Source organism: Dromiciops gliroides, chromosome 5, assembly GCF_019393635.1.
Source record: "Dromiciops gliroides isolate mDroGli1 chromosome 5, mDroGli1.pri, whole genome shotgun sequence".
NCBI lineage: Eukaryota > Metazoa > Chordata > Mammalia > Microbiotheria > Microbiotheriidae > Dromiciops > Dromiciops gliroides.
The window spans coordinates 91,718,377-91,732,710 of NC_057865.1; the positions used below are offsets into that span (position 1 = coordinate 91,718,377).

Sequence of the window (14,334 nt, forward strand, 5' to 3'; positions counted from 1 at the left end):
GGAATTAGAGATACTATTTATAATTGGGAGAAAAGTTAAACAAAGGATTATTTGTGAGCTATTTAATTTTGAGGTGGCTGCTTATCTTCAAGTACCTTACACGTGGCAGGTCCTTATTAAATGTCTGTTAAACCGAATTAGGAATGTGGAGTGGAAAAGGACGCCTCTAAAGCAGTATCTGCTTCTTACAATGCCCGAAGACTGCTAATATATGACCTTTGAAGAGCATCAATATTGGGCAAGCAGAAAGCTAGACTCCAATGCTACCTACGTTGAGGAAGCATCAGCATTGTGAATGAATCCAAATGTTTCTCCTCCCATGCCTGCAATATCGTCACCCAAAGGGATACCGTATAGGAGCACACTATTTACTTCTGAATGTCAGCTTTACGTTGCTGAATGAAGAGACTGCAGACTTGGCTTCGAAAGCCTTGGTGATGACGGGGTGACCTTTGGTGAGGGGGTAAACATCCCCCTCCCACAAGGGGGGAGGCCCCGGGGGGCTTGATTTGGAAGGTCGACTGCGCCAGGATGAATTTCAGAAGCAATGCGCCTCCCTCCCTCCCTCCTTCCAGACCTCGTGCCTATTCAGGAGGGCACCCCGCACATCTATGGTCTCGGTAAGTACGAAACACTGACACCTCCCCTCCCTCTCAGAACCAGGGAAGGAGCTGCGGGGAACGTTGCAGCCTAAGAGGTGGCAGCGGTTGCCGCAGTGTTAGCTTGGCAAACACGTGGCCCTCCCGGTCCTCCGCGTAGCACCAAAGCCCTCGTACCCTCTTGGGGAGTCAGCCCACCCCTTTCCCCGGGTGTGTTAGCTATCCCAGGGCTGGAGGGCGCCCACCCGCACTGCATCTTAGCCCACACCACAGCGCCGGGATGGTCACGTCGTGATGGATGGATTGCGCAACTGCTGATGGACCTCGAAGACCAAAAAAAAAGGGCAGAATAACAACGCAAGAGCCCCAGGACTTGCTGTACACAATTATATCCGCAGTGGAGGGGAGGGTGGGGGGTGGATTGGGGGAGAGGACACGTATTCGGGAAGGGGGGCATTCCAGAAAACTGAGTGTCTCTGCTACTGAGGTGAAGGACTGCAGCTGGGAGTGTGGGGGAGGCCTGGGTTATTATTAGTAGTGTTGTTGTTTGCAAGGTGTTGGGTTGGGGGCTAGGGGTGGGGGGTAGCGGGGCTCGGAGAAATCAGTGTCTCTTCTTCACAGCTCCGGATAGCTTGCAGAGAGGGAATGCAAGCCCAGAATCAACTATGCATCCTTCTCAGGAGTAAGAGCACAGCCAGGGAGGGATCCTCGGCCGCCCTGGCTGGGCTGCGTCCCCGAGGCGCCCGGCAGAAAAGCCACGACCTTGGGCTCGGAGGCTTCAGAGATGTTCCTAGAGGAAGGAGGCTGTCAGAGAGAAAGTTGCATTTTCTTCGGTGCACTTCCTGTAGCGCAGCCTGCAGTCTTCCAGCCAGGTTGCCTGGGTCCGCTGCACGCACCCCCTCTTCTGCTCTAGAGCCCAGGGCTTGTGTGCATGGTTGTTGCAGCCCGTGTGTTCTTTCCTTAGCTCGCTACTGGTCGCAGGCGCATTGAGGAAAGAGGCCGCTTAGTTGGCACTGAGCAGTTGCCCCGGGTCCCCCTCTCTCCCCTGAAAGCGTGAGTCCCCGCGGCTGCCGGAACCCTTCTGCTTCTAGCTAAGAGGTAGCCCAATTGCAATGAGTATTTGCATTCGCACCTCCTCCTCCTCCTCTTCCCCCCCTCCTGCCTGAGAAAGGAGGACGGACCCAATTTCAGGCACCGAGCTGGTATTTATTTGCAAACTGTCTCGCTGTCGCCAGATTTGCCAATTAAGGCATAGACGCTTGGGAGGAGCCTTTCCACGATTTTTTTTTTTTGGCACCTGTCTCCTGGAATCTGCTTTTGGAGTGGAGGGAGGTGGGGGAGGTGGCGGGGTGCAGAAAATGTAACTTAACTTTACTAGAGGGGAGGAAACTTTGTCACTCCGCAGGAGTCCGTGGGCATGTGCAACCTGGTGGAAGAGCTCCACGCGGAGCAGCATTTTCTTTGACTTTGTGCTTTGCTCCTGATGACCCTCGCGGGAGAAAGAGGACATTTGAACTCCACGGTGGTTCTTCATCGCCGCCACCTCGCGGGGTGACAGCAGCGGCGGCGAATTACCGGCCCCTGGCTCCCACTCCCCTGACAGCTTCCGAAGTCCCCAGTAAGAACGCACTTGCCCCCGGGCGGAGGGGAAGCGAAGTCAGAAAAGGGCACCCACGGAGCCAACCTCCCTCTGCAAAAGAAGCGGGCCGAGAGGGGAGGAGGGTTACGGGGGTGGGGTGGGGGGGAGAAGGTTGCTTGCTGCTGGATTCCAGGAACAAGTCACCCGGAATTAACTTCTCGTTAAAGTTATGGGAAGTGCGGCCATGGACACCAAGAAGAAGAAAGATGTTTCAAGCCCCGGAGGGAGCAGCGGCAAAAAGAGTTCGGGCCAGAAGAAGCGATCGCTGCGGGTGCACATCCCAGTGAGTCCAGCCCCCCCTCCCTCCCCAACCCCCCCTGCATCTGGCCCCCAGTGCCGTCCTGCCTCAGCTCGCAGAGTCCTGGCGAGCAAACAGTTAATGCAAAAGCGCCCGCGGGACTAGGCGAGCGTGACCCTTTGAGAAGTCCGCTCCGCAGCCTCTGGGTGCCAGGGATAAACCCTCTTCCCCCAACCCCGACCTTCCCCCAACGTCCACCCTTGACTTTAAGGTTGCCCGGGCCAGTGGTTCGCTCGGTGTTCGCGGTTTCTGATTGCAAAAAAAAGCTCGGATGCAGCGCGCGTGCGGAAGCGCGCCGGTGTTTGGTTTTGTTTGTGTGTTTTTGTTTTCTCGCTTGTGTATGTGTGTGTGTGTGTTGCCGATGCGTACGCGCGCACTACCTAGTGTGAGGGTGCGCCGGGGGTGTTCTCGCAGGCGAGTGGCAGCTAGCGGGCAGCTAGAAATGGCTGGATCGGGCGTAGCGGTGTGGAAGGGAGAGGGCGCTCGTGGGAGGCTGTGAGGTTGTTTTGCAGAAGAGGGTTTTGGCTGCGGTCGAAGAGGAGGAGGAGGAGGAGGAGAGGGCGGACGTGGGCCTGCGTACTGCGGAGGAGAGAGAGGTGGGGCAGTGGGTGGAGACGGGGAGAGCAAACTGTCCGGGCTGCTTTCGGCCTCCATCGGCTGCACCGCCCCTTTCTAACCTCCCTGCCTGCCTTCCTTTGTAGCCTGGGGTTGAGATGGGTGGGGTCGGTAGCCCCCCCCCCTTTCCCCCCGCCTTTGCCTTACACTTCCACTCTAGCTTCACTAACTCCTTGGAAGTTGCGTGGGTAGCAAACGCGTGCTGGCGTTACGCCCCTCCCCCTTGCGCCCCTCCCCCTCCCCGACTTGCCTGTTCGGACTTTGGTGGTATAGATTTCCTCTGGAAGCTAGACTTTGTTCGCTCTCGAGGTGAGGCCCTTGGGGCTGTGTGCCAGCGAACCCGTTAACCCCCCCCCCCACCCCCGAGCCACACACTTAAGTCTCCCCGCTGTCGCGGGAAGTAAAACTCCATACCTGGGCTTTGACTTCAGTCATTGTCAAGACTAAGGATGCTGGCGAGAGGAAGAAGGGAGCTTCGAGTCTTGCTTCCCTCCTTTGAGGAGCCTCATGATGTGACTGCAGACCCAGGAGTTAAACCACCTTGGTCCATCCATTCTCCACGTGCCCTCATCCTTCTCCCCTGTTTATGAGGTTCTTGGAAAAATCATCCCATCCACAAACTACCTTGTGGATAGGGCCCTGTGTAATAGAGGACAAAGGAGTAGGACTCCAGGTGTTTGCTTTGGTGGTGATACTTGGGGTAGCATGAAGGAATGGCACCATTGGACATCTCTTCCTCAGCTGGGAACCACGTGGAGGAGGCAGAACAGGTGAATGGGAGCCACCTTCCACCTTCCTGAGCTCTATGGCAGCAGTGCGACCAGGTGTGGACCACACAGTGATCCATGTGTGGGAGAATTTAGCTATTGGTGCTGACTTCTGCTGTTGGGTTGTTTTTTTAAGATAAAATATATGGTTTGCATGGGCATTGGAAATTGTAGTTGTTACATTGCAAACTTGGCCCGGTAGGAAGGTTCTGCCCAGATTTTTCTATAAGATGACAACTTTAGTTGGAGTAAAAGTACTAATTAGACTTTGAGCTCCTTCCTCCAAGGCAGAGACCACGTCTTCTCTTACATGCATCACAATGCCTAGCATATTGATGAGCATATAGGAGGTGCTTGATAAACTTTGGGGTGACAACTACATTGTCCTGTGGCAGAAATGAACTTAGAACTAGGTTCCCAGGGCACTGTCCTGTCAGAAGAATTAAACTAGAAAGCAAAATAAAAAGATGGCAAGGTAAAGACCAGAAGGTCAGGCTGTGCAAGTGGGAACAATTCTTTTGTGAACAGGACACAGGGGCAAGTTCCCTACTGCCTCCCACAAGACCCATAGCTGTCCAGTGCTGAATTCTTGGTGTTGTCCAGCCATCTTTTTTTAATTTTTTTCAGTGCAGTGAGGGTTAAGTGACTTGTCCAGAGGCACACAGCTAGTAAGTGTCAAGTGTCTGAGGCAGGATTTGAACTCGGGTCCTCCTGAATGCAGGGCCAGTGCTTTATCTACTTGTGCCACCTAGCTGCCCCCTACTCCAGCCATCTTTAAAGATGGCAGTTGCTTTTTGGTTTCAGGCTCTTTTCAGTCAATCAACATTTTTTTCTTCCCCAGCTAGGTACAAGGTATTGTGTTCCATTCTGGTGGTGGTGAAGGTGGGGTGGGAGGGGAACCTTTAATTCATTAAGCTTTTATGAAGTGCCTTTAGGACTCTTGAATCGGTTCTAGACAAGTAGAGAAGACTGTGCTACAAAGAAGTATTAGATCTAATCCTTGTTCTCAAAGATCTAGGGTTTAGTTGGGGGGTTGGGGAAAGGTAAGAGTAGCACAGAAAAAGATAACTAATTTTATCAGGTTGTAATACACAATAAGAACTATGGGAACCGAGATGAAGGAGCAAAAACTAGGGATTGAGGGTAGGTAGGGGGATGGAATCGGAAGGACTTCAAAGAAGAGGGCCAGTGGGCTCTCCCTGAAGCATATTGGATTCAGATAAGCAGAAGTGGAGCTGGATGGCATTAGTTGGGAGAGATTGAAGAAGAATGAGCAGACCACTGGAGATATGTGTGCCTGGTGTGTTCAGGGGACAATAAGCAGAACTGTTTGACTAGGAGTAGAGGTTTGGGGAGGTAAGCTGTAGGAGATAAAATTAGAAAGGCCTTGAATGAGGAAGGAGTTTGGATTTTACCCTGTAGGCAGTGGGGAACTATAGAAAGTTTTTGGGTCAGGGCAGAAGCATGATATTGTGGTGGTGTTTTTTAAAGACTCAATTTCCCTATAAAACTTCCCAGGTTTGGAGGCAGCTAGGTGGCACAGTGGATAAAGCACTGGCTCTGGATTCAGGAAGACCTGAGTTCAAATCCAGCCTCAGACACTCGACACTTAACTAGCTGTGTGACCCTGGGCAAGTCACTTAACCCTCATTGCCCCGCCAAAAAAACCAAAACCAAAAACAAACCCCTTCCTATGTTTCACATAAAGTGGCTGATCCCACTACTTGTTAGCATGAGAATTTTGACCTGTTCGTTTCTGACTTGTGGCCCTTTCTATTCTCCTTAGGCAACCTGGTGTTCCCCTATTCCTAGAAACTTGCTAAATTGATTTCTGACTCTGTGCACACGCAGTAGGTAGGCTTTGTCCTGTTAAGGGCTAAAATTCTAGCTAAACTGTCTAAAATATCTAATGAGTGGTCGCCAATAAATTATAAGCTTTAGCAAGAGTTAGACTTTTAAGCATTTATTAAGGAGAATAAGAATTTGGTAAAGAGAAGAAAAGGTCTAGATTCCTATCTATTAAAGGGAGAGCACATTTCTAGCTCCCCTCTCCACCAGCGTCCTCAGGAATAGAGCCTCAGTCTCTTCCTTCCTCCTCCCACTAGCCGGCGTCACTTCCTGACGCCAAAGAAAAGACTCCTGGTCTTGCCCTCAAAGACCTTCATTTCATGGGTGGAACTCTTCTACAGTAAGTTTCCAGCAGGTGGCGTTATTCCAATCGTTACAGTCCACTGCCACTCAGAACTCCTGAGCTCAAAAAATTCGCTCTTAGACTTTCCAGTAGAAGAGACTATAGGCCTGAGCGAGCCACCATGTGCCTCTGAGGCAGTATTTTAAGAAAAGTAATCTGGCAGGAATATGCGGGCTGTTTTAGCCATGTTGAATTTGAGGTGATCCTAGGCCACCTAGGTGGCAGTGTTATCTGCCTTCCCATGCAGCCAGCCACTAGACTTAGTGAAGAAGGTAACTGGCTTAGGTGGGAGAATGCCATTCCTAGAATAGGAGTCCAGAGACACCTGTATCCTGAAAGATCTGCCTCATGTATGTCGAGGCCTCAGCATTAGCATCTTACTGTGGCTTTGTTTCAGTGGTAATTTCCAATATGTTCTTTGACTAGGACATCGTGGGGCCTCCTGTCTCTCTGTGAACAAGTAGCTCGTACTTTTATTGAGAATTCTCCCTTACCCCTTCTTCTACCCCCAAGATTTTCATCTATATTTCATGGCAGCTGATCCCCATCTCCAGGCATAGGAACCTAGGGAGGGGAGTAAGTCAGGTCTTGTGATGGGTTTGGTAAAAACTGCAGAATCCCCCACCTTAGCCTCTACCTTAATCACCACCATTTATCCATCCTCCCTCCATGATATCCTTGATATGATATGTTTAGGGACGTAGGAGAGGAAGAGGCTAACCCATGGTACATAAACTTGGAGATGTGGAGTTAAATTTTATCCATGACCATCCTAAACATGATGGAAGTGAACTGAACTCAAGTCTGAATGTAAAAAGTTGGGGTAGAGGGGCAGCTAGGTGGTGCAGTGGATAGAGCACTGACCCTGGATTCAGGAGGACCTGAGTTCAAATCCAGCCTCAGACACTTAACACTTATTAGCTGTGTGACCCTGGGCAAGTCACTTAACCCTAATTGCCTCACCCCCCCAAAAAAAAACAGTTGGGGTGGGGGGAAAGCAATTCAGCATGAAGGGAGGAGAGTTAAGAGACCTGATTTTGACCTTTGCTTGGACCATTTTGAATCATAGCAGTAAGAAGCAGTGTGCGATATATACAATAAGCCCTGCACTTGGAGTTAGAAGTTCTAGGTCCAATCTTGATCCTGAACCATACTAGCTCTGTGGCCTTAGACAAGCACATAACCTCTCTGAACCTCAGTTGCATCATCCATTAAAAAGGGAATAATAATAATAATAATAATAATAATAATTAATAATAATAATAAATGCTTGAATTATCTACTCCAAAGAGCTTTTGTGAGGTTATATGTGCAAAAATGCTAGTACCTACAAAGTTCTATGTAAATGGAAACTCTTATTATCAGTTCCCTGGTCAGGGCCTGAATGTATCTTAGCTAGGGAGAAGTGGGAGAAAGGAAGAAGAAAAGAAAGGAAAAGGAAGAATACGGATAGAAGTACTATTCGTAGGGAGCTTTGGGGTCCTGAAATACTAGATGGATTTTGGCTAATACTTGTACTCTTTTTTTCTTCTCCTCCACCCCCTGCTCAAGGCTTTAGGTGATAATACTTCAAATATATTTTAAAAGGTGTTTTTCTTTCATAGGTACTTTTTGGTGATGGGGGTGAGGAATGGTTTTGGAGAGTAATTCTTGGTATAATAAATGTGTCTGCAAGTGAGGTTTGTTTGGCCGAGAGCAAATGGGTTCTCTCTTGTCCTTATCTGTCTTGTTGCTGCCTCTGGTGAAGGCAGCTGTACTGTTTACGGCTGAAATTCATCATATTACAGTCTTATCATTGTGGTTATTAATGACTGGGTCATCAGAACCTTGATCAAGGAGACTGGGAGTAGGAAACTGAGTGAGGAGGGAGAGATTTTGAGAGAAGGGGCCTTGGTAGGAGTCTGAAGGATGCTCAGGTAGGACCAGAGCACTTATGGCTTGGCTGAGTTTCTCATTTCTGCACCACAGGGCACTGCTGGCAGAATGCATAGGTCACTGTACCCGCCTGGGACAGGTGTTCCAGAAAGCCGGCATAGTCACTGAAGGGAAAGGATAAAAATAGACAAAAGAGCAGATGGTGGGTCAAGGAGTATGGACGAGGTACAATATTGGTCCAGTCTAACAGGGGCAGACTGTTGGTGGGGATGTGTGCCTAGCGTGTCTCTGTAGAGATGGCAGACTTCTTGAGGCTGTCAATCCTGGCCACTCTGTATGAGTTAAAGAAACAATAACTCCTGTCCAAGTAGTTCCTCTAGCCACAGTTAGAGTCCCAGAAAAGGGAGGGCATCTGATGTGGGCATTACTGGGACTGGGGCTAGGGCTGGGCCAGGGGGGATGGTTCTATAGTATTGTTGGATACCTGAAATAAATATTGACTTACATCACTACTCAGCACAATTGAGAAATGAATGAGATTGAATTTGGAATGGATATGAAGGAAAATAGCCATGGGGAAGAAACCAGAGTGGTGTCATTGGATTGGTGGAGTTCTTCTTCTTCTTCTTCTTCTTCTTCTTCTTCTTCTTCTTCTTCTTCTTCTTCTTCTTCTTCTTCTTCTTCTTCTTCTTCTTCTTCTTCTTTAGTGAGGCAATTGGGGTCAAGTGACTTGCCAAGGGTCACACAGCTAGTACGTGTCCAGTGTCTGGGGCCGGATTTGAACTCAGGTCCTTCTGAATCCAGGGCCAGTGCTCTATCCGCTATGCCATCTAGCTGCCCCCTGATGGAGTTCTTCTACAGGTTCTCTTTTTTTTAGGTTTTTGTAACACTGCACACTCTTGGTTCTCCTCCTGTCTGACCACAGCCTCTAGGTCTTGTCATGTCATGCCCCCAAGCACATTTTTTGTAGGTCCTCTACTCCTATAGAACCTCACTTGGTGAGCTGGGCAGCCCCGACAGGTTCAATTATCATCTCTAATCAGATGATTCCCAACTCTTCCAACTCTTCATGACCCCATTGGGGTTTTCTTGACAAAAGTACTTTGCCATTTCCTTCTCCATGTCGTGGGGGTTTTTTTTTTTTGTTTGTTTGTTTGTTTTTTAGTGAGGCAATTGGGGTTAGGTGACTTGCCCAGGGTCACACAGCTAGTAAGTGTTAAGTGTCTGAGGCCGGATTTGAACTCAGGTACTCCTGACTCCAGGGCTGGTGCTCTATCCACTGCGCCACCTAGCTGCCCCTTGTGTTTTTTTGTTTGTTTTTGTTGTTTTTGTTTTTTACAGAAGAGCAAATAGGGTTAATCGACTTGCTCAACATCACATGGCTAGTAAGTGTCTGAGGCCTGGGTTTGACCTCCACCAAGTCCAAGAGAAACCTCAGACCCAGGCAGAGAAATATTGACCATTTTGACAGAGCCTACCCATTTGGCCCAGTGTGTACCAGAAAGTCACCATAGTTAAGTGTATGGCTTTGAAGCCTGAAGAGATGGATTTGAATCCTGGCATTGTTACCTGTGTATCTTCTTCTTCTTCTTCTTCTTTTTTTTTTTTGTGAGGCAATTGGGGTTAAGTGACTTGCCCAGGGTCACACAGCTAGTAAGTGTCAAGTGTCTGAGGCCAGATTTGAACTCATGTCCATCCTTAATCCAGGGCTGGTGCTTTATCCACTGCGCCACCTAGCTGCCCTGTTACCTGTGTATCTTGAGCAAATGACTTAACTTCTCTAGCCCTCATTTTTCTTTATCTGTTAAATGAAGGGGTTGTTCTTTCCAGCTCCAAAACCTTAAGATCCTGTGAACTTGTCAGAGACACAATGAACCCTGGGCCCCAGGATACAGGCAAAGGGACCTATTTTCTTTTGTTGGTTCATGTCTTTCTCTGCATAAATGTGAGAGTCCCTCAGTTGAACCATATGGATTGTAGACTCTTTGGTTCTTGGGTTCAAGGGTAAGACCAGAATACGTTTCAGAACTACCTTTCGAATCATCAGTTCTTGATTGGCTAAGTGGACAATTTTTTTTTTCAGTTTCCCAAGTTTTATTGCATTACTGTGGGTAACCACAGGGAGAGAACCAGAATATTGGAAAGGTATCTCTCCCTAAGTGGACATTCATGAAGCCCAAAGCAAGAAGTATTTTTTTAATGCATTTTGCTTTCTAAACCTTATTCTATGCGTGGGGTGAGAGGTGGTGGGCAGATACTAAAGAAATGAATTTACAATCCAGATAGGGAGCCTGCCCAGTGAAATGATTTACATAGAGGGGCAGCTAGGTGGCACAGTGGATAAAGCACCTGCCCTGGATTCAGGAGGACCTGAGTTCAAATTCGGCCTCAGGCACTTGACACTTACTAGCTGTGTGACTCTGGGCCAGTCACTTAACCGTCATTGCCCTGAAAACAAAAAGAAAAAAAGAAAGAAAAGGAAAAAAAAGAAATGATTTACATAGAAATGAGTAAATTTATGAAGGGCCAGCAAGCCATTCAAGAAATTGAGAATGTGGTCCTTGGGCAGCTAGATGGCGCAGTGGATAAAACACCAGCCCTGGATTCAGGAGGATCTGAGTTCAAATCCGGCCTCAGACACTTGACACTTACTAGCTGTGTGATCCTGAAAGAGAGAGAGAGAGAGAGAGAGAGAGAGAGAGAGAGAGAGAGAGAGAGAGAATGTGGTCCCCAGGCTCAGACTCCCTCATCTCTCTCCTAGGAGAGGTAATGTAATGAACTGGAAAACAAAGAACAAAAACTAACAGTGGATTTGGAATCAAAGGCCCTGGATTCAGATTCCCTTTTAGCTTACTCTCCCATAATCTCTCACCCTCAGCTTCCTTATCGGTAAAACAAGAGGGGTAGACTAAACAGCCTTTAAGGTCTGTCCAGTTCTAAATATGATCCTATAATCCTATTATTCCTACTTTACAAATTTGTTGTTGTTCAGTCATTTCAGATGCATCTGACTCTCTGTGACCCCATTTGGAATTTTCTTGGCAAAAATATTGGAGTGGTTTGCCATGTCCTTTTCCAGCTCATTTTATGGATGAGGAAACAGAGGCAAACAGGTTTAAATGACTTGCCCAGGGTCACAGAGCTAGTCAAGTGTCTGAGGCTGGATTTGAACTCAGGGAGGTGAATCTTCCTGACTAATTTTACGAATAGGTGGTCAATACTAAATTGTCAGTTAATGGTCAGAGAGGATTGGTGGAGGATAGTGGGCTGGTCCTAGTATCAGGGGGTCTTGACTTAAATCCTGGCTCTGAGGCTTGCTAGCTGTGTGATTGTTTTTGAACCTCAGTTTCCTCACCTCTAAAATGAGGGTCATAAATCTCAAATGGTCAGTCAGGCAGAAAGCATTTATTAAGTGCTTAGTGTGTGCCACGCACTGCCTCCCACACAGGGTTATGGTGAAGAAAGCATTTGATTTTTTTTTTTTTTTAGTGAGGCAATTGGGGTTAAGTGACTTGCCCAGGGTCACACAGCTAGTAAGTGTTAAGTGTCTGAAGCCAGATTTGAACTCAGGTACTCCTGACTCCAGGGCCGGTGCTCTATCCACTGCGCCACCTAGCTGCCCCTGAAGAAAGCATTTGAATCACAGGACTATAGATCTAGAACCAGATGAATGTCATAGGTCACCTAGTGCAAACCCTCACTTTACAAGTGAGGAAACTGAGTGTGTAAGTGACTTCCTGGAGGTCACAGTAAGTGATGGGCAGGATAAGAACCAGCCTCTCTTTCTTCCTTTCCCTCTCCCTTGCCCCACTCTCTCTGTCTCTGTCTCTCCTTCTGTTCCCTTCTCTCTCTTCTTTTCTTCCCTCTCTTTTCCCCTCCTCTGTCTTTTCCTCTCTCCCCTCCTCTCTTTTCTATCTTTTCTCTATTCCCCTCACTTCTCCTCTCTCTCCCCCTCTCCTTTTCCCTCTCTCTTTTCTTCTCTCTCTCTCTCACCGACCTCCATATGTTTATGCAATTTGTTTTGAAATCTTTGGATGAACAGCATTTTGTAAAAACCACATAGTATTATGATTAATTCATTAATTTAGCTGCCAGAACATTTTTTCACCTAAGGGACAAATATTCAAAATTGAGCTATGCCCCAAAAGAAGGAGCAGTAGTACAGAATACACAATCTAGCTAGTGGCTTTTATGTTACCATTTTTTCTCACACATCAGAATCTTCTCCCCTCCTTTTATTGGCTTCAGACCTTTCATTAGGGCTTTTTTTTCGTGCTTGTTTTCTTTTGATTCCAGGATGTATCAAAGCATGTTTGAATATGGTAAGGACAACTCTGGATGTTATTAAGGATAATTGATCTCTTCCTCACTAGACTAAAAGCTTAGGAGTATTATGACTTGTCAATATCTTCTCTATCCTTTTAAAAAGTTCATTTCTGTCCATTGCTTCAACTATTAATCAGTTCGTATTTTTCTTAAGCGCTTGGGCAAATAAGTGTACTCTTGATAGTTCATCTTTATTTTGTTCTCCCTCTCATAATTTTATTTATCTTTCACCATCTGACTTAGACTGCCTTGCTGCTGAGAGAGCATTTCCCCAAGGTTACTGAACAGCCTGGCACTCTGAGCATTAGGCTGAAAAGATTCCACCATTTTCCTACCTTTCTCTTTTAGTAGTCTTTCTTTTGCCCCCAAATAAGCAATTCTATCCACTCAACCCAGTGCAAATTTTTGAGGGAGACCCATTTGAAAATGTATTGGCCATCGTTATTCTTCAAGCTATTCTTACCCTACAGTGGTGTATTGGATTTGTTCAAGATCTGTTAAACCTTATCAAGACAAGTCAGCCGCCATGTGCCATTCACTGTGCTAAGTGACATCAAAAAACAATCATGGGGCCCATAGATATGAGATAGGTGATCTGATGAGTTTTGAGTGGAAACAGAGGTCTCGGTTTGGTTGGCTAAGTAACTGTGACTTCTCTGTGAGACTGGCACTGTTAACCTCCCTTGGAGAACCAGATAAAGCCATCAAGCCATCAAGAAGCCATCCTCCCACCCATACCCACTCCCACCCCCTGCCCTGCCCATTTTGTTCTCCGATTATAAAGCAGTCTTCCAAGTGTGGCCATATTGACAATATGTTTCCATGCTGATCCATACTGCCTCCCTTGCTCTTGAAGTTAATATTTTATAAAATCACTGCTTATTCTACCAGGCAGGGCAGTGGTTAATCCTAATTTCACTCACCTCTTCCTTTTACCCACTTTGAAAATAACTTAATCTCCATTCTTTACTTCCTGTCGACAGGAAGCTCTCCTCTGCCAACTCTGGGTTTATCACAGGCTGACCTAGCACCACAGGGTTTCTGCTGGGGCCGCTGTGTTTGGACATTCCCCCAGCCTGGCAGAGAAGTTGCTGATGAACAGACAACAGAGGTCAATTTGCTTTTTGCTACCCTGGGTGTCCAATACCTTTTTTTTCCCAGTATTAAAACAAGAGGCACATTTAGGCCCACAAGGCTTCCAGCAGCATTTCCAGCCCTCTGTGGTTGAATAAGGCAGCGTCTTTGGAGCAGTAGAAATGGTGGAGGCTTTTGTGGATAGAAAATAATAAATCCCTCTTCATTTGAAAGCCTTCACAGCACCAAAGCTGGCTTGATATCTTGAGATAGCTAGAGGCCCAGTGGGTAAGGTGCACTTGACCTGAGGTCAAATTTGGCTTCAGATCTGAACTAGCGGCATAAGCTTAGACAAGTTCTTTAACCTCTGCCTCAGTTTTCTCAGTGTAAAAAAGGGTGTTATAATAGCAATCCTCCTCAGTTGCTGTGATGATAACATGAGGTAATATTTCTAAAGCGGTTTGAAAACCTGAAAGTGCTCTATAAATTATTATTATGACTATTGTGCTGCAGGCTGTGAGTATTAGGACACAGTTATGGCTAACTTCACTTGTGGATCAGTGCCAGAAACATCAATGAAAGTATTTAGAGGTGGGCCTGTGGCACATTTGCTCTGAGGTTCATGGTGGGGGTGAGGCGAGAGGAGGCAGAATTTAGGAAAAGAAAGAAGGATTGATCGGGGTTGTAGGTGTCAACTTGAAAATTATTAAAATGATCAGTATAAACAAAATGAAGGTCTTTAATAGGGGCAGAGGAGTTGTAACTTGTGATACCACCATAGCAAGTGCTAGGTGTATCTGAAGATAGGAACTGGGGACAGGGTTTGTATGGGGTACCAGAACAGAGACAGACAGACAGACACACACAGATGGACTGATGGATGATGGACAGACAGAGATTGCCTTTAGAAAGAGTAAATTTTTCACAGGTAGGTTCTTTTGCATAACAAG

At 47.1% G+C, this 14,334-nt stretch overlaps 1 protein-coding gene across 8 annotated transcripts in view; it reads left to right on the plus strand.

The window, feature by feature from the left end:
- The first annotated feature begins 364 nt into the window (after nucleotides 1-364).
- Nucleotides 365-14,334, plus strand: part of PRKAG2 (protein kinase AMP-activated non-catalytic subunit gamma 2) — a 492,650-nt gene continuing 478,680 nt past the window's right edge. For 2 of the 8 annotated variants that reach the window (XM_043966980.1, XM_043966989.1), the window contains exons 1-2: nucleotides 1,935-2,217; nucleotides 2,406-2,521. In XM_043966980.1, coding sequence (XP_043822915.1) covers nucleotides 2,408-2,521 — 114 coding nt within the window. In that variant the 5' untranslated portion in view covers nucleotides 1,935-2,217; nucleotides 2,406-2,407. The other 6 variants (XM_043966985.1, XM_043966984.1, XM_043966981.1 and 3 more) reach the window with 6 other exon arrangements.